Raw genomic sequence first — 21,101 nt, 5'->3', positions numbered from 1 at the left:
GCTGTGGACAGGCATGTTTCTGAAGGACTGAGTCAATGCCAGGGGCTGTGACGGTCACACCATAAGGACTGTTGAATGACATCAGAGCAAGGTGAGACCAAAGAGGTGGATGTCTATGGATGCAAGGAACTCTTTGTCAATTAGTTGTTTGGTTTTTTTTTTAAGTTTATGGATTTTTCAGCTTCTTGCCATTTGTTCCCAGACCAACTTGCACATTTTTTAGAGTTTGGTCGTTTAGCACACTTATGCCATGAGTCAACATTTCCTGGAGTGAAATTACGGCCACAAGAGCACTCTTGCCGAGGTGCCGTAAGTTTACGGGAACGTACGGAGAGCCCAAACAGGCCCTCCGGGATCAGTGGACTATGGCATGACCCAATCTGTCAACAGCTAGTCATGGAACAGGTGTCAGTCCTAAGCATTCCATTGAGTCATCTCCCACCTCTTTGTCACTGGCCCCTAACTAATGAGTTGCTTCAGTTTATTAGGAGGTAGCTGCATATAGGTGAGATCATTGGCTGAGAAATTCTGGTCATTGAATTAGGGATGTACAGTCACAGTTTAATTGAAGTTTATATGAGCAGAGATTTCCCCTCCTCACAAAATTCCATATTCTGTGAGCTATTAAATGTTTTAACACATGCATTTAATTAAATCATTTTTTCTTAAGTACTCATGAGACTAATCCTGCCTGTATTCAGTGTGACGCTTTTTCAGAAGAACTAATTATTTTGAGCAGCATTGCTTTATAGAAAGCTTTTTAAAGCAGTCTGTGTCCAAATGCTGTATATATTCATCTGCAGTCAGTATTACTACTTAAAACTTGATGGCGGATGTTATTTATGGGTGTGGATACCCTGAGAGAAATAGACCCTATTCCAGCACATTTCCATAAAGGGTAAGTCTCTTTGGTCTTTAGGATAGACCTCAGTATTATGCTATACAAACAGCAAACAAAAGTCTTGCTGACATACACTATTTATATCCATATTAGAAACTAATGATGTACATTTGGGGTGCCTGGGTGGCTCAGTTGATTAGGTGTCTGACTTCAGCTCAGGTCGTGATCTCAAGTCCGTGAGTTCAGGCCCCGCATTGGGCTCTGTGCTGACAGCTCAGAGCCTGGAGCCTGCTTCGGATTCTGTGTCTCCCTCTCTCTCTACCCCACCCCTGCTCATGCTCTGTCTCTCTCTGTCTCAAAAATAAATAAAAACATCAAAAAAAAATTTTTAGGGGCGCCTGGGTGGCTCAGTCGGTTGAGCGTCCGACTTCAGCTCAGGTCACGATCTCGTGGCTCATGAGTTTGAGTCCCGCGTCGGGCTTTGGGCTGACGGCTCAGAGCCTGGAGCCCGCTTCGGATTCTGTGTCTCCCTCTCTCTCTGCCCCTCCCCCGCTCATGCTCTGTCTCTCTCTCCCTCTCTGTCAAAAATAAATAAAACATTAAAAAAAATTTTTTTTAATTTTTTTAAAGAAATTAATGATGTACATTCATGTTTCCATTTCACACACATATATTGAGCTCCTACTCTAAATCAGACATCATACAGCTTTCTGAAGACTCAAAGACAGCTCCCTTCCTTCAAGGAGCTTCCTATATAATCAGGAAAACTGACTAAGAATCAGATAACCATGATATAGCACAATTTGCTGAAAGAAAGGTGTGTATAATATTGTCTTGAATGCAGAGCGTTTTGAGGTGAGAGTGGTAATTCGTAGTTTCCTAAGAGAAGATGTGTCTTGAGCTGATTCCTACAAAATGAAGTCAAACTGGCAAAGGGAATGACGTTAGCATGATATTCTAGCAAGACATGCACTTTCCCAGAGGCAGGAGAGTGAAAGGTGCACTCTTTGTTTGTACCTTGGTCTTTGCCATCATCTTTTATAGCATTTTTAAAAACATGACAGGGGCGCCTGGGTGGCGCAGTCGGTTAAGCGTCCGACTTCAGCCAGGTCACGATCTCATGGTCCATGAGTTCGAGCCCCGCGTCAGGCTCTGGGCTGATGGCTCAGAGCCTGGAGCCTGTTTCCGATTCTGTGTCTCCCTCTCTCTCTGCCCCTCCCCCGTTCATGCTCTGTCTCTCTCTGTCCCAAAAATAAATAAATGTTGAAAAAAAAAATTTTTTTAAAACATGACAGTGCACATCATCATTTTATTACACTATGTATGTGTGTGTGTGTGTGTTCATTATGTATTCTATAGATATTCATTCTCTCTGTGTGTGTCTCAAAAAAGTCGTTTATTCATCCCCTACCCCCACTCTGTGTAGCTCATCACGCTTTGTGCTTAACTTGCTCAGTCTCCATCCACCCTGTGGAGGGTCTGCTTCTCCATTGCACAGACGACGTGGGGAAATAGAGGCTCAGTCCCTCGTGTGAGGCTCTTCCCCTGGGAAGTGGCCAAACTGGGATTCAAACACAGGCATTCAGATACCTCCCTCGACTGCCAGTAATTGCTTGAGCTCTGGCTTTCCCCCAATTATGACACATTCTTCTGTCATCGTTCTTTCGCTGCTGTCAGCTACAAATAATAGTTAACATTTTTGCTCTGGTTTTAGAAAACACTTTTATACTTCTTTTCATTTGATCCTCATGACAATTCTGACAGATCAGGAAGTAAATATTACTCTCTTTGCTTTAAATGAAGAAACTGAGGCTCGTGGCGCATGGTTTTGCCTAACGTGATGCCACTAATAAGTCGAAAAATAGAAACTGGAACATCTCATTTTAGATTCGAAAACCCATGACTCGCACTGTGTACAGAAAGGAACTAAACATGGATCATAGACCATAAAACCTTAAACTATAAAACTTCTAGATGAAAACATAGGAGGAAATCTTTATGATCTTGGTTTTGGCAAGCATTTCTTCAATGAGACACAAAAAGCAGAAACCATAAAATAATAAATTGATAAATTGGGCTTGATGAAAATTTAAAACCGTGTCTTTGAAAGACACTGTTAAGAAAATGAAGTGACAAGACACAGACTTGGAGAAAAAACATACATGTGATAAAAGACTAGTATCCAGAATATATGAAGAACTGTCACAAATCAGTAATAAGAAAACAAATGACCCAGTTATTTAAAAATGGACAAAAGATTTGAAAGAGCACTTCACTAAAGAAGAGATAGAAATATAGCCATGGGGGCGCCTGGGTGGCGCAGTCGGTTAAGCGGCCGACTTCAGCCAGGTCACGATCTCGCGGTCCGTGAGTTCGAGCCCCGCGTCGGGCTCTGGGCTGATGGCTCGGAGCCTGGAGCCTGTTTCCGATTCTGTGTCTCCCTCTCTCTCTGCCCCTCCCCCGTTCATGCTCTGTCTCTCTCTGTCCCAAAAATAAACAAAAAAAAAAAAAAAACGTTGAAAAAAAGAAATATAGCCATGGACATGTAAGAGTTCTACAATGAAAACTATAAAGCATTGCTGAAAGAAATTAAAGACTTAAATATAGGAAAATACACTGTGTGTTCATAGATTGGGAGACTTACTTATTTTTTTAAGTAAGCTCTATGTCCCTCGTGGGGCTGAAACTCATGATCTCAAGATCAAGGGTCACATGCTCTATCAATTGAGCCAGCCAGGTGCCCCAGGAGACTTAATATTTTTAAGATGGCAATATTACCCAAAGTGATCTACAGATTTATTGTAATTGCTATCAAACTCCCACTGGCTTTTTCAGAAATACCCCAAAATTTGTATGGAGTTGCAAGTGACCCCAAATAGCCAAAACAATCTCAAAAAAAGAAAGCTAGAAGACTCATACCTTCTGATTCCCAAACTTACTACGAAGCTACCCTAATCCAAACAATGTGGTAATGGCATAAGAATAGACCTATAGATTAATGGAATAGAACCACGACTCTGGAAATGAATGCACACCTATGATCAATTGATTTCTGATAAGTTTCCAAAAATATTCAATGGAAAACAACAGTCTACACTGTGGTGGGACAACTGGATATCCACATACAAAAGAACGAAGCTGGACCCTGAACTCACACCGCACACAAAAATTCACCCAAGTGGATTAAAAACCTAACTGTACAAGCTAAAACCATAAAAATCTTAGAAGAAAACGTAAGGGTAAATATTCACCCTTGGCAATGGTTTCTTTGACATAACATCAAAAGCATAAGCAAGAGAAAAAGTAAATAACATGGACTTCATCAAAATGTCACAACTTGTGTGCATCCAAGAATTATCAAGAAAGCAAAAAGATAACCCATAGAATGGGAGAAAATATTTGTGAATCATTTATATGATAAGGGTCTACAATCCAGGATGCATAAAGAACTCTTATAAAAACTCAACTGCAAACCATCAAGCAATCAATTTTAAAATGGGTCAAGGACTTGAGTAGACATTTCTCCGAAGAAGAGATACAAATGGTCAGCCAGCCCATGAAAAGATGCCCAATGTCCTTAGTCATTAGGGAAATGCACGTTAAAACTGTAATGAGATACCATTCCCACCCACTAGGATGACTGTAATTTGAAAAAAAGGAAAGAAAAAGGAAAAGAACAAATGCTGGTAAGGATGTGGATAAACTGGAATGCTCCTGCCTTCCTGGCTAGAATATAAAATGGTTTGGACACTAGAACACGGTTTGGCAGTCCCTCAATAAATCGTACATAGAATTGCAATATGACCAAACTATTTTCCTCCCGTATACCCAAAAGAATTGAAAACGTGTGTTCAAACAAAACCGTATACACAAACAACTTATAGCACTGTTCACGATAACTAAAGATGGAGACAGCACGGATATCCATCACGGACATGAATGAATAAACAAAATATGGCATGTCCGTAAGATGGACTATTATTCAGCCATGAAAAGCAATGAATATACCTCAATTAAAAAAATCACTTGTTAGGTGGGAAATATGTCTTCAACATATTTCTAAGAAGAAGACCTATGGGAAATTATACAGAAATATACATATTAAACATTTGAAGGACCAAAAAAGGCAATGAGACACTGATAGATGCTACAACGTGGATGAATGTTGAAACCATCATGCTAAGTGAAAGAAACCAGCAGACACAAAGGCTACATCTTGAATGATTCCATTTATATGAAATGTCTCGAATAGGCAAACCCATAGAGACAGAAAGCAGATAAGTGTTTGCCAGTGGCTATTATGGATAGCCACAAAAAAGAAGAGATTGGATGGCAAAAAAATGCTGAACATCATCGGTCATCAGGGAAATGTAAATTAAAACCCCCATGAGATGCCATGGAACACCTAGTAGAGTGGCTCAAATCAGAAACTCTGAAGGTACCGGGCACTGGCAAGGATGTCAATGGAATCCTCACTTGTCACTGCGGGAATGTGGAATGGCCCCAACCCCTTTGGAAAAGAGTTTCACAGTTTCCTACAAAGTTAAATATACACTTACCATCTGACCCAAGGACCCCACCCTTCAGGATTTATCCAAGAGAAATGAAGGCATGCATCCACATAAAAACTTATTTGCAAATGCTCATAGCAGCTTTATTAATAATTGCCAAAAAAAACCCCCCAAAACCCTGGAAATAACCCAAGTATTAACCACCTGGTAAATGGGCAAAAGGTTGCACATCCGTAAATGAAAAAATACTCAGTAATAAAATGAAGCAAGCCACTACTATCTACAATAGCATGAGTGAATCTCAGAAGCATTATCTTAGCAAAAGAAGCCATGCTCAAAGGCTGTCTATTGTATCATTCTACCTGTATGGCTTCCTGGAATAGGCAAAATTGTAGGGACAGAAAACTGATCAATGGTTGCCAGGGGCTATGATTGGGAGAAGGGAATGAACTACAAAGGGGCACAAGGGAAATGGGGGGGGCGGGGGGGCGGGTGACAGAAATGTTCTTTATATTGTATTTGTGGTAGTTAACACGACTGTGTATACTGTTGAAATTTATAGAACAGTGAGCATAAAAAGGGTGAATTTCACTGCATATAAATCACACCCAATTAAGCTGGTTTTTAAAACCCCTGGTTTTTTTATCCTCCATTATTGTCTCTCTGAGGAGCACAAGTGTTGATTCTTTTAATTTCACAGTATTAACAGTAGAAAGGAGGTTGTTTCTGGATCCGAAGATCAAAATGGCGGCAATCTTTTGGCCAAAATTCTCACAGCGCAAACAAAAAGCTGTTGGGGCCGTTCAGCACGAGTGAGGATCAGAAAGAAATAATGGCCATTCTTCTGGGTCCTCAGGAAGAGGACGGGAAATGGAGTGGGAGAAGGGACAAGGATTGAACTGGTGGGGAATTGAACAGCTGTTAAACGGGGGAGAAGTAGTGATTAGGCTCACTTGAGTAGGAAGGATGATTTTAGATTTATGTCCAGACGCACAAATCGAAAGCATGTTTGGCCCTCTGCATCCTAGGATGCCAAGCAATCGGATCCTTTGAGACACTGTGGTGCAACATTTATATTTAGGCAAAAACAAAAGGATCCCCATCTGGTAGGTCACCTCATGGCTAGGAAGTGGTGTCTGTGCCCTCAGCCCCCTCCGCAGGCTCGGTAAGTGCTAGGAACACGACACATGCTTGAAGAGTTAATGCGTGCATGTACGAAAACTTGCTGAAGGGCAGGACAATTTTCTATTAAATTAAAAACTCTAAAGGGGACTGTAATGCGACTGTTGTTTCGTCTGTTATTACTGCAACAGCACTAGAGAAAACAGTATCTCATTCTTTATTGTGTACTTGTGAACAACTCCTCATCGAAACAGACCGCTCCGGTGATTCCTGGACTTTGAAAGGTAGAATAGATCTAAACGGATTTAATGCGGACTTCAGGAATTGAATATACAATTTCAGCAAAGTGCGTCCTTCGCAGTTGAAGCCCCCACTAGAGCTGCCGCGTGGATCATATAATTGATTTGTGGCACTTTCTGCCTGCATCTACCCCATGGTTTATTAAAATAGAATAGACAAATACCAATAAAGTGAAAAGCTCCACTGAGGATTGGCCAAACCACATCACTTTCTTCCCATATAGGGTATTCCAACCAATAGTCATTTTACAGCGGCTCTCTGTGGTACCAGATACACAGCCCCGCAGCCAGGAGCCCACAACACAAGCAAACTTTCCCCTAAAGCACGACAAAGAAACGGGCTTATGAAATCACCATTAAATATAATAGAACACCGGAGAGACGAATAGAACAGGAGCAAGATGAGATAATGATCATAACGCGTAAGAACCAATTAGAAATGTACCATCTCTGCGGGAAAGCACCCGTGTGTTGATAAAGCTCTTTACGAATATTAAGTACTGTAACTAAGATAATATAGGACTGAGAGCCTCAAAAATCAGTGGCCAAAAGGAGTGCAATCTTTTTTAAGGAAATATATCTAAAAATAGACTAAGCGGAATAATCGGCACTCCAATTTATCATGATTATCCCAGTTCTCAGTAAGACTTATCTTCAATAATATGCAACGTATGGTTAAGAAATAACCCGTATCATCACTTTTCTTAATAATACAGCAAATATATTCCATATGTGTATGATTTCTGGCTGCACCACAAAAATCTGAGCACAGAGAGTTGACTGTTCTATGAGAGAATTTTTTTTTAATATAGACATAGATTGGCTAGGTCACCCAGAAAAATTGGTTTCTTTTCTCCCTGACACCTATAGCTTTCTAGAATATATTCACTGTGTCCCAGGAAAGAAAATTATATAAAGGATTATTTAGTAACTATGTCTGCACAGGCTCACCGCAGCTTTGACATTAAACTGGAAATATCATGGACCATGTCACTAGGGTCTCCATTTTTAAAAATAAAGGCAGGGGTACCTGGGTGGCTCAGCTGGTTAAGCGTCCAACTCTTTGGCTCAGGTTGTGGGATCGAGCCCCGCATTGGGCTCCTCGCTGATGTGGATCCTGCTTAAGATTCTCTGTCACCCTCTTCCCTCTCGCCTGCTCATGCTCTCTCTCTCTCTCTCTCTCTGTCAAAATAAATAAACATTAAAAAAAGAAAAGACAAACTTCTGTAGATCCTATCACACACATATGCATATTCATACGTACACGCTCATCTAGTGATATCTTACACACTTCCCAGGGTGTCGTTAACAGTAAGTAGCATTTTATAAGGTGAGGCTGAATTGTCTGGGTGGGAAGCCATCTTCGTTCGCTCTTTGAAGTTCAGGCTGATTCAGATATTCTTGGTGACTTTGCCTGGTACCTACAAAAGGTGAGCCAGACAGAGGCAGAGGATTCCGCTTTCGGGCCATCAGAACAAGGAGTCTGGGGCCCGAAGGGCTGTCTCCTGGACAGTTCAAGTGCTAAAGAACTAAATGACAACTGGCAGGTGTTAAGTGTTATAGAAGAGAAGGAAGTAAATAGCATAACTCAGAAGGTAAAGGAAAATTTAGAGACTGAAAAACCAAAGGAAATTATTTTCATAGAAAGAGAGAAAAAAAGTTCCTCCATGTTTAAAGACCTTTTGAATTCTGAGACTTTAAAACCTTCGTAAGTTCTAATTAGTTTTTTTGTTGGCCCACATGCACACGTCCTTTGAGCAAACATTTATTCAACAGCAGCCACGTTCAGCGGGGTCAGAGATGCTGGGAATACAAAAATGAATAAAACAGCCTTGGTAGCTCACGATTTCTGAGGACACGCAAGGCTTTTCAGTAACAAATATCTCTTACCAAACTGCATTTTGGTGAGTTAAGTGTAGAGGAATCAGCAACATTTTATTGTATTTCCATTAGTCCCCAAAGGGACTTTTATAAAATAAAAGCATAGAAACATTACATCTTTAATTTAGCCAATGGAACACAGTTTTTTTACTCAAGAAAAAAACCAGTGCTCAGGGGTTGATAATATTTTTCACAACTGACCCAACAATGAGGTCTCATCCTGCTCTGAGGCCCTGGGCTGGATCCTCATTTATAAATACGTAAACAGACGTTTCCACTAACATCAGCACAGTCCCTCGTCTCTCTTCATTTGTTTACATTTCTCCCCGTTTTTTGTAAACAGGCATATGATAGATGCTTAAAATCAGTGCCTTGAGAATATGGTGGGAATGGGGAGATGTATGCATAGAATCAACACAAACAACATTTTCTCTCTAGGGTCATAGAGTGTGAAGGCAGACATTTATTCTACGTTTGATTAAGTCTTTCCCCATCCCTATTTTTCTCTGCAGCCCTGTGTTTACTACCCGAGTGTTCAGCCACAGGTGAACAGAGGAAGAACGTGTTACCCTAGATTCTAGTTCTGTTTAGATTAATATTTGGCTGCAGGAGGGGCTTCGCAAGTTTCTGGGAAATGAGTCGTACACGAGATTTTATTCCATTTTTTAAAAATTGCTCATCCACTCACCAAGTCCAAACCAAAGGTTATGCAGTGTTACCTGAGATTCCTGGTGGTTTTCCAAAGCCTCCCCTCTGCCCTTCCCCCTCGCGCACCCCGGCTTTATGGAAAACAGTCCAAGTGTTTTTATTTCATGGACCGGTAAAATCCCTCTAAATGTCTTGGGAAGCAGTATAATATTGCTATCTTTGCGTTCTGCCCTTAAGAATTTGAGAAGCACAAACACAGCCTCCAGAATTTAATGGAAGGGATAACCAAAAGAAAAAAAAAATAGTAAAGATGTAACCTCATACCCGATTTATAAATAGAATACATTCGGCTCCGTGAAAAAGCTCGTAATTCTCCTTATTTTTCCTCTTCTTGCCATAGATTGACTTTTGGGAACCGCTACCTTTGAGCTTTGCATCGGGGCTATAAAAGAATAAGTTAACCAAATATTCCATTTCTGCTGTTTATGTACCATGGCATGGGTTCAGGTTTACGCTGGCGGCCGAGGAGAGGAAGTGAGGAAATGTATGAATCAGCCCCACTGCATCTCAGCCTTCCTTGCTGTTCTTATTGCCAGTGTGGTCGGTACCCCCCACACACAATGGTCTGGGGAAATGCCCGCAAAAGGAGATGTTCACTCAGAGTTTGCCCCAACCAAGTTAGTGTGCATCCAGGAGACAATCAGGTTTCCCTGGACTCCGGGGACAATCGGAGGAAAGAGACACCCTCAGACACTGAAATTGATAGAAATCAACTTAAATATTCAGTGTGGCTATCGAAAGTGCAAGTGATGCCTCAGACATCTCCATTTGTCCAGACCCAGGCATCCCACGTCCAATGAACGTGACCCTCCGGAACGTAATGTAACACAAGAGAGTCATAAAATTGCTCAGTCTTTTGTAGCACGTGGGTTTTTTTTTTTTAATGTGAATTATTTCAAATGCAATTGAGAAATAGGAAATTAGGGTCATAGGGGGATCGTATTGGTGTCGTACGTGTTTATGTTTTCAAGTGACCGGGGTAAGTTTTCTCACAAGCAGAGACGAAGCTTTGGCAAATAGGAAAATCTGAGAAAAAAAACTTGAAAAATCTCCGGAGGTGCCTTTCTTTAGGGCAAACGGTGGTTGTCACAGTGGCCTTGACAACTGTTGGGGTTCCTGCCACGGTCAACTCTCTGGGGAAATTGTTAAGTGCTAATGAAGAATTCGCAAAGATGTCTCCCCTTTAGTGAGATGACGCCTTGATGAAGGCTCCCTCCTCGATATTTTAAATTTAGATCGAAATGGTCTCTTTTCGGAGCAACTCTCCCCCGGGACCCACATCTTGGAGGAGGAAGCAGAGTTCAGGCTGCAAAGGTATCACCAGACGCAGAGGCTAGGAGAACACTCCTTGTGCTAGTCACTTTACTAGGATGGGTATTGTTTTTGTGAGTGCTTGGGTCAGGGTTCTAGAAGTTTTGGAAGATCTGTTCCAACTCTGCTTTTCCCACAAGACCTGATACTTGTGATGCTCACATTTGCAGCATGCAGCTGTAGCCAAAATGCGTGCCTTGTATCTTCACCCGGCAGTCAAAGCCCCGGTGTGACCTGTGGAGGGATGACGGTGTGGAGGGAGGTTAAGAACCAAGGGCTGTAGATGATGATTAGAAGATTATTAGAAAAAATTAGAATTGGGCCCCTGGCATCGTCCAGAGGAAATGGCTCGTGGTGTGCTCCTAATTCTTGGCGTTGAAACATGTCTGGTTTCGACAAAGGCGATGCATCAGACTATCCTGGCTTAACGAGAAAAGAGAAAACAAAACAAAACAAAAAACAGCGAAGAATATTTAATTCACTTATTTCTAATTCCGTGTTTGCAGTCTTCTAACCCAGGATGGGTTTACAGGATTCCCCCTCCAGTGCCAACTCCGACGGACTGGTCGTGGCTGCCTGAAGCAATGAGGTGGGAAGGATGCTGTGGCCACTTCTGGGCTCAGCGGGAGAGAACGCCACAGTCAATTAGTGATGGCTGCCAGAAGTTGGCTCGCGGGGTCACGCCGATCATCTAGGACACGGTTGAGGAGATTTGCCCACCCGGTCCTGGAATCGGTCCATTTACCTGTTCGAAGGAGCAAGTCGATTCTCTGCTCACCGGTCTGTCTCTGTCAGTTTCACTTGAGCCTGCGCCTTTTCTTGGGGTTTGGCATTGCTCTAAACCAGCAATGCTGAAGACCCCAGTGTCTGGACCCGAGACGCCGTTACCAGGAAAGGCCCTGCTTAAAGAATCCTGTTTTTCATTATCGTTAGACTTGCCAGGCATTTACTCACATTAAGTACTCACCAAACTTCTCCCCTTCCCCCATTTTGTATTTGCCATTATTTCACCCGTTGTGAGATGCCACCAAGTCGGTATGCATCAGGACACATCAGGAGGTTGTTTTCACACGTGTGAACTTGGCGATTTCGGCTGGTGTAACGTGGGACCTCCCTCCACAGCAGCCCCTTGATATTTTAACGAGCAGGTTACCTGAGGACCATTTGAGAAAAGCATACGAGTCGTGGTGGCTCTCACCCTCGGAAGACCTCTCCTTCCCACCGAAGAGAAAGTGCATGGTTCAGAACTTGCGAGACAGGTATCAGTGGCTCCCAGAAAATGCGAGCATGGGGGCGCCTGGGTGGCTCAGTCGGTTAAGCGTCCGACTTCAGCTCAGGTCATGATCTCGCGGTCCGTGAGTTCGAGCCCCGCGTCGGGCTCTGTGCTGACAGCTCGGAGCCTGGAGCCTGTTTCAGATGCTGTGTCTCCCTCGTTCTCTGAACCTCCCCCGTTCATGCTCTGTCTCTCTCTGTCTCAAAAATAAATAAACGTTAAAAAAAAAATAACAAATTAAAAAAATAAATAAAACACTCTACTTAAAAAAAGAAAATGCGAGCATGAACAATTCGGTGGGTCACCCATGTAAGAAATGTCACGTCACCCGTCACCCACGCTCTAGGAGGCGCAGGGGGCGGACGATGTGGGGAAGACCGTGGATGTGGACAACTCTGAGTTAAAGGGCAGAGGGGTCACACTCTATATGTGAAGACGTTTTTGGAAGGGCTGAGCCTGTGTTCCCCTCTTATTTCCTTTCTATCTCGGCATAAGATCTACTTGTAGATAAGTCTAAAAGAGCCTTTCTAGTAAGTGTGAAGCTTGGTGTCATGTTGCCACCATTTTCCGTCTCACTGGTACGTAAAATATTGGTGCCTCATCCAATCGACGGTGCCTTAGATTCAATGAAAGGCGGTATAATTTGCATTCGTGACAAGTGAGGAAATGCAGTGTTAACAGCCTGATTGTTTAAACGTTGTCCTCACTTTCTTATCAGGTTGGTTGCACACCTAAGATTAGACTCTGTGAGACCTCAGTTCTTGCCCAGCTCTGCATGGGTATCACTTAGTGCCGTATTTCAGAAAGGTGGGTTTTAAGGAACCAAATCTCGGGCTGGACAGTCCACTAGAATGAATCAACTTAAAATACAGCCATGCTCTCGGCCAAACAGCAAGATCGTTCTGTTTGGGTAGATGTCTGACAGCCCGAGGACCGTCTTTTGCTGTCAGCTTAGGTGTGGAAGGAAGAATGTGCATAGTCGTGTGTGTACTGGAATTTTTTTTTTTTTTTTTTGCTAATTATCACCTTTGCTTTGTTACTAATCGCCATTTTGAATTTTTCTTTATGTTTATTTATTTTGGGGAAACAGAGAGAGAGACAGAGCGTGAGCAGGGGAGTGGCAAAGAGAAAGGGAAACACAGAATCCAAAGCAGGCTCCAGGCTCTGAGCTGCCAGCATAGAGCCCGACACGGGGCTCGAACCTGTGAACCATGAAATCATGACCTGAGCCGAAGTCAGATGCTTAACCAACTGACCCCCCACATGCCCCAGTAATCGCCATTTTGAAGTCGCCGTTAGCCTTCTTGTCTGTGCCTCTCTTTTCATCTTTAATGAAAACACTTTTTGTGTATATCATTATAGCTAATAAGCATGGTACGAAGAAACAGGTTAAACTGTATAAAAATGGACAACATTTAGCATTCCTGACGTACAGAATCAGCAGCTTTGTGTGATTCCACTTAATACATGACACACAAGATGTTCACATAAAGCAGCTCACAGCCTGAGACGCGAGGAGAGGACAGCCCTTCATTCATCATTATTGAGAACATTCTAAATACAGTATCTCTTCCATTTGAGCTGCTCCCAGCCCTGTGGGAGCCTCTGAATAACACTTTTTGTGTAGATGGTTCCCTGCGAAGACCTTCATTTGATCAACTGTGTGTACAATATTGTCTTTTTTTAAAACTCAATAAACATTTATTGCACACTTAATAGGGGCTAGGCACCGTTCCCAGACTTGGATACAAGGATTAGTGCATCCCAAGCCCTGCTCTTAGAAGCGCACAATCTAGAAGAGAGACAAGACCGGACGTAATTACAGTGCAAACTAACAAGTAACATCATAGATAAAAACAACACCCTGAAAAGATACTTAGCCTGCCTCTCAGGGCACGAAGACCTCAGAGCAGGCGACATTTGTGTTAGTTCTTTGGGGATGAGCAATTTTCTTGGCAGGGAAGAAAGAACTACAACGTCACTGCGTGGGATGGCTCGTTCAAAGTCACAGAAACATGACAAGGAAGGGCGTTTCTGCAGAAGGTCAGGGCGAATGTAGACAGGACACATGGCGGAAGGTGAGAGGCAGGACAAGAGAGGAGGCTTGAATGGAGGGAAGACATGGTCATGGAAGGACTTCCACGGGGAGCCAACGAGTTTCCGTTTTGTGCCGCAGGTGGAGAGAGGCGTAAAACACATTCGCAGGGGCTAAGACAGCTTAGAAATAAAACTCCTTTTTCTGCTTCGAATTTATATGTCTGGTCCAGTCATCACTGAAGCATATAGAAGCGTTGCATTAGCGACCCAGAGCGTCAGCTGATACAGCAGGACTTTTTTCTGACCCTCCAGACACAACCTGGATTTCCAAGGGGGCAGTTCAGCTGTGCCACCCGTCCGAAACATAGCCATTGAGCTGTGGTTCCTCACTGTGGCTGGAAGCGCAGTGACAGCCTGTGGCTTTGGCCACCGCGTGCCCCTCCAGCGAGGGGCCATCTACATCACTCAGGGGAAAGAACTTGCGAGCACACGCTTCGTGTTTCCGTACTTTCCTTGTTGGGTGATTGCAAAATGGACGGTCGCACCTCAACGCAGGGAGACTGATTTCCTCCAAACTGCAGACCGGCTCATGGGTGGCCGGGTCTTCCAGCCACGTGACCTGCCATCTGGCATTTGCCACTCAAAATGCCACTCATCAAATAGAATTCCATTATACAAAGACACACACACGTATGTATATATGAATACATATGAAGGGGTTATCCCATTTATGTGAATTTTCTAGGTGCATTAAGCTAAGAGGCTGTCAAATTTTTTGTTTTGTTTTAAAAATTATACATACATACATGCATGCATTCTTTTGTATTATACACGTGTGCATACGTACACATGTATATGGATGAGTTGTCCCATTTATGTGAGTTTTCCAGATGCGTAAAACTGTCAGTGACTCTCACACATTTGTGTTTGTTTCATTTAAATCGCGTCTTCGTGGAAATGTTTCTGAAAGTGTTAAAAAGATGAGTTCCAGAGTCTGCTTGCTCTCTCCGAGTCTCTTTTTCCTCACCTCCTAGCTCTCTGTCCTGGGACAGGTGACAGTCTTCCCGAGCCTCAGTGTTCTCCTCTATAAAATGAGAATAGTCGTAACCACCCTGCAGGGTTGCTGTGTTCATGAAACGGGTGCACACGTAAAGCATTTGGCCTGTGGTGAACATTCGAGAAATGCTCACAAGTAGTATCTTATGCATATTAGGACTGGTTCTTGGATACTGGGACATCATCATGAGCATTAGTGAATGCAGGAAAACATAGCAGGCACCCTCAGGGCCTATTAAGGGTCAAAAAATTCTTTGCCCCTCTACTCAATGGCACCAGACTGCCAAGCTTCTTCCCATCCTCATCTGGTTTTTGAGTGTTCCTATAGCCTCCCTTGCTTTCAAACTATTTGTTACCGCATTCTGAAGTCATTAATATATATAAGAACCTAAAGGCTTTGTTCTTCCCTTAGTATTTCACCGACAAATCAAATAATCCAACCTGTTTAAATTCTGTCTAAAGTAGGAGTTTAAAGGTTCTGGTTGAACGCCCAGGTCTGTTCTTCAGTGTCTGTCCTCTGTGCTGTCTCTTTGAGCCTCTCAAAGATCGTTTCAGCTGATTTCAAGATTCTCAGCTATGGAGAGACAAACAATTCGTGATCTCACTTATATACAGAATCTAAAATAGTCAGACCCATAGAAACAGAGAGCAGAGCAGTGAATGCTAGGAGCCATGGGAGAGAAAATGGGATGCTGGTCCAAGGTACGAAGTTTCAGTTACACAGAGCAAGTCCATTCAGGGGAGCTAACATACAGCAACACAACTGTAGTTAACAAGGCTGTATAGTATACTTGAAATTCACCAAGATGATACATCGTAATGTGATTCACCAAAAGGAAGGCAGGGAGGGAAGGGGCGGGAGGAAGAAGGAAGAGAGGAAAGAAAAGAAAAGAAAAAAAGAAAGAAAGAGAGAGAGAGAGAGAGGAAAGAAGGAAGGTAAGAAGGAAGGAAGGAAGGAAGGAAGGAAGGAAGGAAGGAAAAGAAAAGGAAAGAAAAGAAAAGAAAAGAAAAGAAAAGAAAAGAAAAGAAAAAAGAGAAAGAGAAAGAGAGAGGAAGGAAAGAAGGAAGGAAGGGAGAAAAGAAAAGAAAGAGAAAATGGAAACTATATGAGCTGATATGTTAACTTGATTATGACAACAATTTTACAATGTATACACGCATATCAAAACATCACGTTGTACACCTTAAATATATACAATTTTTATTTGTCAGTTATACCTCAATAAAGCAAGGAAAAAATGAAATCGCAATTGAACACAATAAGCTAAAACTACGGCATAATTTAAAACAAAGATTATCTACAACGTGTGTGAAAGGTGCTGCTCCTGTCAGATGGCCTCTAGAAAAGTGAGAAGGCACTCTTCAAAGTTTACATCGAATATGCGCAACACGGGACTTTAAACGTCCATATCTTTAGGGATTCAACAAAGGAGTAGCTGTACCTAACTTCCTTTTTTTAAAGTATATTCATTTATCTTGGGGGATGGGGGCAGAGAGAGAGAAGGGGAGAGAGAGAACCCCAAGCGGGCTCCTCACTGTCAGTGCAGACCCCAGTGCAGGGCTCGATCTCTCAAACTGGGAGCCAAAACCGAGAGTCGGATGCTTAACTGACTGAGCCACCCAGGCGCCCTCCCAACCTCTTTTTTAAAGCAAAATATGGCCTGTAAATTGAAAAACCTCTGCAAAGTTTTTCTGGTTTTAAAAAGTTGTAAAAGCATGTACTAACTCAACCTATCTAAAACCAAATCTCAGCCCCATAATCCAAATAGTATTTGGTATGTTTCTTGATTATTTTTTGTTTTTGGTAATTTTTAAAATAGCAAATCTTCGTGGGCCTTAGTCTGTTCCTTTCCGTGAAAACGTGTAAGAGACCAGAACTGCCACGTTGTCGTCTGTGTGAATGGCATCCCCTGAAGTTGTGCCGGGAAACAACCCCAAACGAGATTGCCTTTTTTTTTTCATAGGAGAAGAGATTTTATTTATATATTTATTTTTTGAGTAAACTCTAGCGCCGATGTGGGGCTTGAACTCACAATCCCGAGATTGAGCCACATCCTCTACCAACCGAGCCAGCCAGGCGCCCAGAGAGTGCCTTTATAATAAGTTTGTGTGATTTGCATTTTAGGGGCTTGGGGTGCTTTAGGGGCCAAATCATCTCAGTGTCCAAAACGACTCTGTTCACCCCCCACCACCCGGCTCACTCTCCCAGCTCTCAAAGCTTATTAGCAACACTCATCCCAAGTCTGAGAATATATATTTTTTTTTCTCCAGGAAATAACCTCTATGCCCTTTTCACCATTTCAAATGTTATAAACCTGGTTCTATAAAATAAAATAAATCCCAGACTTCAGCTAATTCTCTCCCTTTTGGCTTATTAGTAAGTCAGTTCTACATTTTTAATAGACCTGTGTTTATAAGTTTTATACGTTTTAATTTTGAAACACTAAATGCCTCCTAACTTGCCTTTCAGCCATGTCCCTTCCTCTGAGTAGCCCTACCACACACACACACACACACACACACACACACACAGTGTGACCAACCCCACAGTTTCCTAAACACACATTGTTCTCTCTTGCCCATGGACTATGGGGTCTTTGCACATGCTACTCATTCTCTTTGGAAAGGCCTGTTTCCTACACTGGTAAACTCCCATGCATCCGGCAGAACTCAAGAGAAATGACCCGTCACCTCCCCTTTGAAGGTTTCTTTATCCGGCTGTGCTGGGTTGGGCACCCCTCCCTCCCCAAGGTAGCACCCTCTTACTCACCCTGTCTTAGCCCTTAGACACTGTTATATGCTAGCAGACCGTGCTGGGCTGGAAAGTCCTTCGGGATACAGTCCTTAAATCTCTGCTCTGTTTACCTTGTCTAGCACATAGCCGGGACTCAATAATCGGTAAATGATTTCACAAATATCATTCCCCCTCCTTATCAAAAAAAATGGTGTACCTTCAACTAACTGAGCATATCGTGACCTACTATTTTTGAAGTTCAACACACCTGGGTTAAGTGTATCAACCACCTGAAAGTGTCGACATTTGAGAAGGTCGGTGTAAATACTTGGGTGAGGGGAGGGGTTTAGGGGTCCTCGTTTTGTGCGCCGTTGTTCCTTGAGAGCGAGCGTGATTTCTGCAGGTAGAGAACTCCCCGGGTGAGTGTTGACATCACGTAATGGGGCAGAGAACGTCAATCGCAATCCTTTTGTCTGTTGTTGTTGTTTTTAACTTTTTTAGGTGATAAGTGCTCCTGCCAACTCTCATGGCCAATTGACTCTTCATCGGGAACCTTTCCTTGTGTGTGGAGGGGATGGGTTCACCCAGTCCAACTTCGACGGCTGTGTCTCTTCTGCCCTGTGTGTTCTAGAAGCTTTAATGAACCAAATTTAGCCCCTGGATCTTTATTCTCTACCTGTGCTTGGGGTTTCTGGTTTCACAGTTCTCTGTGAGAGATTACTTTGTTTTCTATTTTGCTGAGAGAAATTACTGGAAAATTTTTCGTATGGAGTATAAAATCGATTTCGTAATTTTGATAGTTACAATGCAAGTTGCAATGAAGATTCTCTGTACAGTACACCTTTCAGGGGGTTTCTGAATTGCCATGATTACTCCTTGTTAAAGAAAAATAAAAAATAATGTTTAAGAATAACAAATAACCCTCCCCCCCCCAAAAAAAGTATGTCAAATCAAAATAATAGTTGATGTTCCAAAACCTTGATTCTTTTGAGAATTTCAATTCCAAATAAAGAATAATTAATATCAAATCTTCATTTTCAATCTTCGAGCATGACCTTGGTTCAATGTTTTTGCAGATTGCCGAACTACTCGATTCCCCTGAACTGTGGATAACGGAGGGTTCTTTCTGTGTCTCTCAAGTTATTAAATGATCCTGACCTGTAGGTCTCAGGTGTCATCATCTCCAGGATTGTGGTTTGGAGGGCAATCAACTGACAAAGAAACCTGTCTTCACATTTTCAGAAAATAACCAGATTCAACTGGACTTTCCAAGTCTTACGATAGTTTCTAAACTTAAAAAGAAAATTCAGGCTTAATATGAAAGTAACAATTAAACACAAACTGAGAGAAAATATATCGATCTTTATCTTCGGCTGTCCCTGATGGCTGGTGCTGTTACCTTCACGCGCTCTCCAGGATGCGCTGTGGCATTTAGACTGTGTCAGGTTTAATGAATTTAATACAACAAGAAAATTTACTGAGCTAGAAAATAGATGCACTTAAAATAGTTCAATATTTGCCAGCTTAGTGGTTCAGCGTATCACCCACATGCTTCAGTGACCCACATGCTTCCTGCCAATGACTGGCTGCAGAGAAATTGATCCCCGGCCTTCTAAACAAGCTACTTGTTGCTAATTTGAAAAGCAAAATGGCAAGTGCTATTTTATAATTGTGCAAGGAAAGACATTATTGCGGCCTCTCAGACGATGAACAGTTCAACAAAATACTTCTTACCTTGGTGGTATTGAAGGTTTCACACTCACATGCCTTGTATCATATATACACACACATTGAAAGCATGGGCAGAAATTGCTTATGTTGTAGCACAAAGCAGGCTTTGTGACCCTACGGAATGTTGTTACATGTCCTTTTAGCAACCAACTCATGAAACACTGAAATGCCTACATATGGTCAATGTCACTTATTTTTGAAAGCAGAGAAAGAAAAGGGGAAATTAAGTGATTTCTGGTGTGATATGATGAAGAATATTGAGATTCCTTTAATCATTTTGCCCCGATTTGATCAATTTGGTTTTACCCTTAAAGTCTAGCAGAAAAGACTCGAACGTGTTAACCGTCTTGTTTTTAATGAATGTAATTCTGGAGCCATTTGACAGAGAGCGTCCTGAAGTCTGAGGAAGTGTTACGTTTGTCTCATGAATGCACATCCTCCAAAGAAAAGAGAAGGGAAATGACTTATAAAGTTGGGGTGAGTTACTTGGAGAAAAGATTTTTCTAAGTCATTACTGAGGGCTTTTAAATCTCAATTCCTTCCGAGTATGTTTGCCTAATAATGCTGCATCTGTTTTGAGACCTCTGTGGCAAATATGGGAAAAGACTCAGCCCTGCCTAGTAGGTGGATCATTTCAGTCGTTTTGAAAACTCATCTTACATTTAGATCCCTCTCTGCGAGGAAAAGACCAATTTCCTGATGCTCAAATAAGGAAACAAAATTTATCCAATGCTTGTGTTCTTTATTTTCATTCACCTCTTTCCCTGCAGAAATTAAAATGGTTAGAGAAAAAATCTGGAAGCCATCCCAGAGGGCCACAAAACTCAGAGGGCCAAGATGCCCTGAATGACCCAGCGCTGGGGTGTCCAGTATGCCCCCCCCCCGGGGAAATAGGAGTCAGCAGTATTGGGAGAGGTGACGGGGGCGTGTGTCTGTCAGCCCCATAGGACCACACAGCACCACGGTATTTCCAAACAAGAACGTTTATTAAATCAAGACAGCCACGGAGAGCCGCTCTGTTTTGAAAGGAGCGAATTTAAGTGAGAAACGGCTCGAGCAGTGGGGTGATTTAATACTTGTTAGCTGATAAATATAGCCTCCGCCAGAATAAAACTTTATGATGCTGTGTTGAAAAGCTTAATTACTAAACCGTCTATGCAGGTCTTTCTTGCTCAGGCAGCCAGGGTGACAAATTATAGCAGTGGAATAGTATTTTTCACCTCTGGCATTTCTGAAGGGGAGAAGGATGTCTAGAAACACCGAGAACGCGGTAATAATCCCAGACCAGATATTACTGGGGGGGGGGGGGGGAACACTTCATTGAGTCACTAAGCCTTCTGTGCAAAATGCCATCATCCGCACCCCCCGCCTACCCACTACCTTGTTAAGCAAAAAGAACAAGGTCAATTTCACATTTATCTGGTGTTTTATACTCATCCAAGTGCAAGTATATATATATATATATATATATATATATACACTCCAGCCCCCCTAACGCCCCTCTGCAGTATGCAGAGCAGGGAATTCTTACACGTGACAAATCAGGAAACTAAGGCACAGGGCTTGGCCAGCCAAGGTCACATAATGACCTGCCAGG

At 42.5% G+C, this 21,101-nt stretch overlaps 1 protein-coding gene across 5 annotated transcripts in view; it reads left to right on the top strand.

The window, feature by feature from the left end:
* The window catches only part of RNLS (renalase, FAD dependent amine oxidase), a 330,346-nt gene that overhangs the window by 243,301 nt on the left and 65,944 nt on the right, over positions 1-21,101 (top strand). For 2 of the 5 annotated variants that reach the window (XM_043598008.1, XM_043598007.1), the window contains exon 7: positions 18,275-19,462. The exons of the other annotated variants lie outside the window; for them this stretch is intronic. In XM_043598008.1, coding sequence (XP_043453943.1) covers positions 18,275-18,427 — 153 coding nt within the window. In that variant the 3' untranslated portion in view covers positions 18,428-19,462. Of the gene's footprint in view, positions 1-18,274; positions 19,463-21,101 lie in introns of those variants that run through there. 5 annotated transcript variants of the gene reach the window in all.

Source organism: Prionailurus bengalensis, chromosome D2, assembly GCF_016509475.1.
Source record: "Prionailurus bengalensis isolate Pbe53 chromosome D2, Fcat_Pben_1.1_paternal_pri, whole genome shotgun sequence".
Lineage (NCBI taxonomy): Eukaryota > Metazoa > Chordata > Mammalia > Carnivora > Felidae > Prionailurus > Prionailurus bengalensis.
Note: the sequence above shows the minus strand (reverse complement) of the source record. Positions and strands in the feature narration are given on the sequence as shown.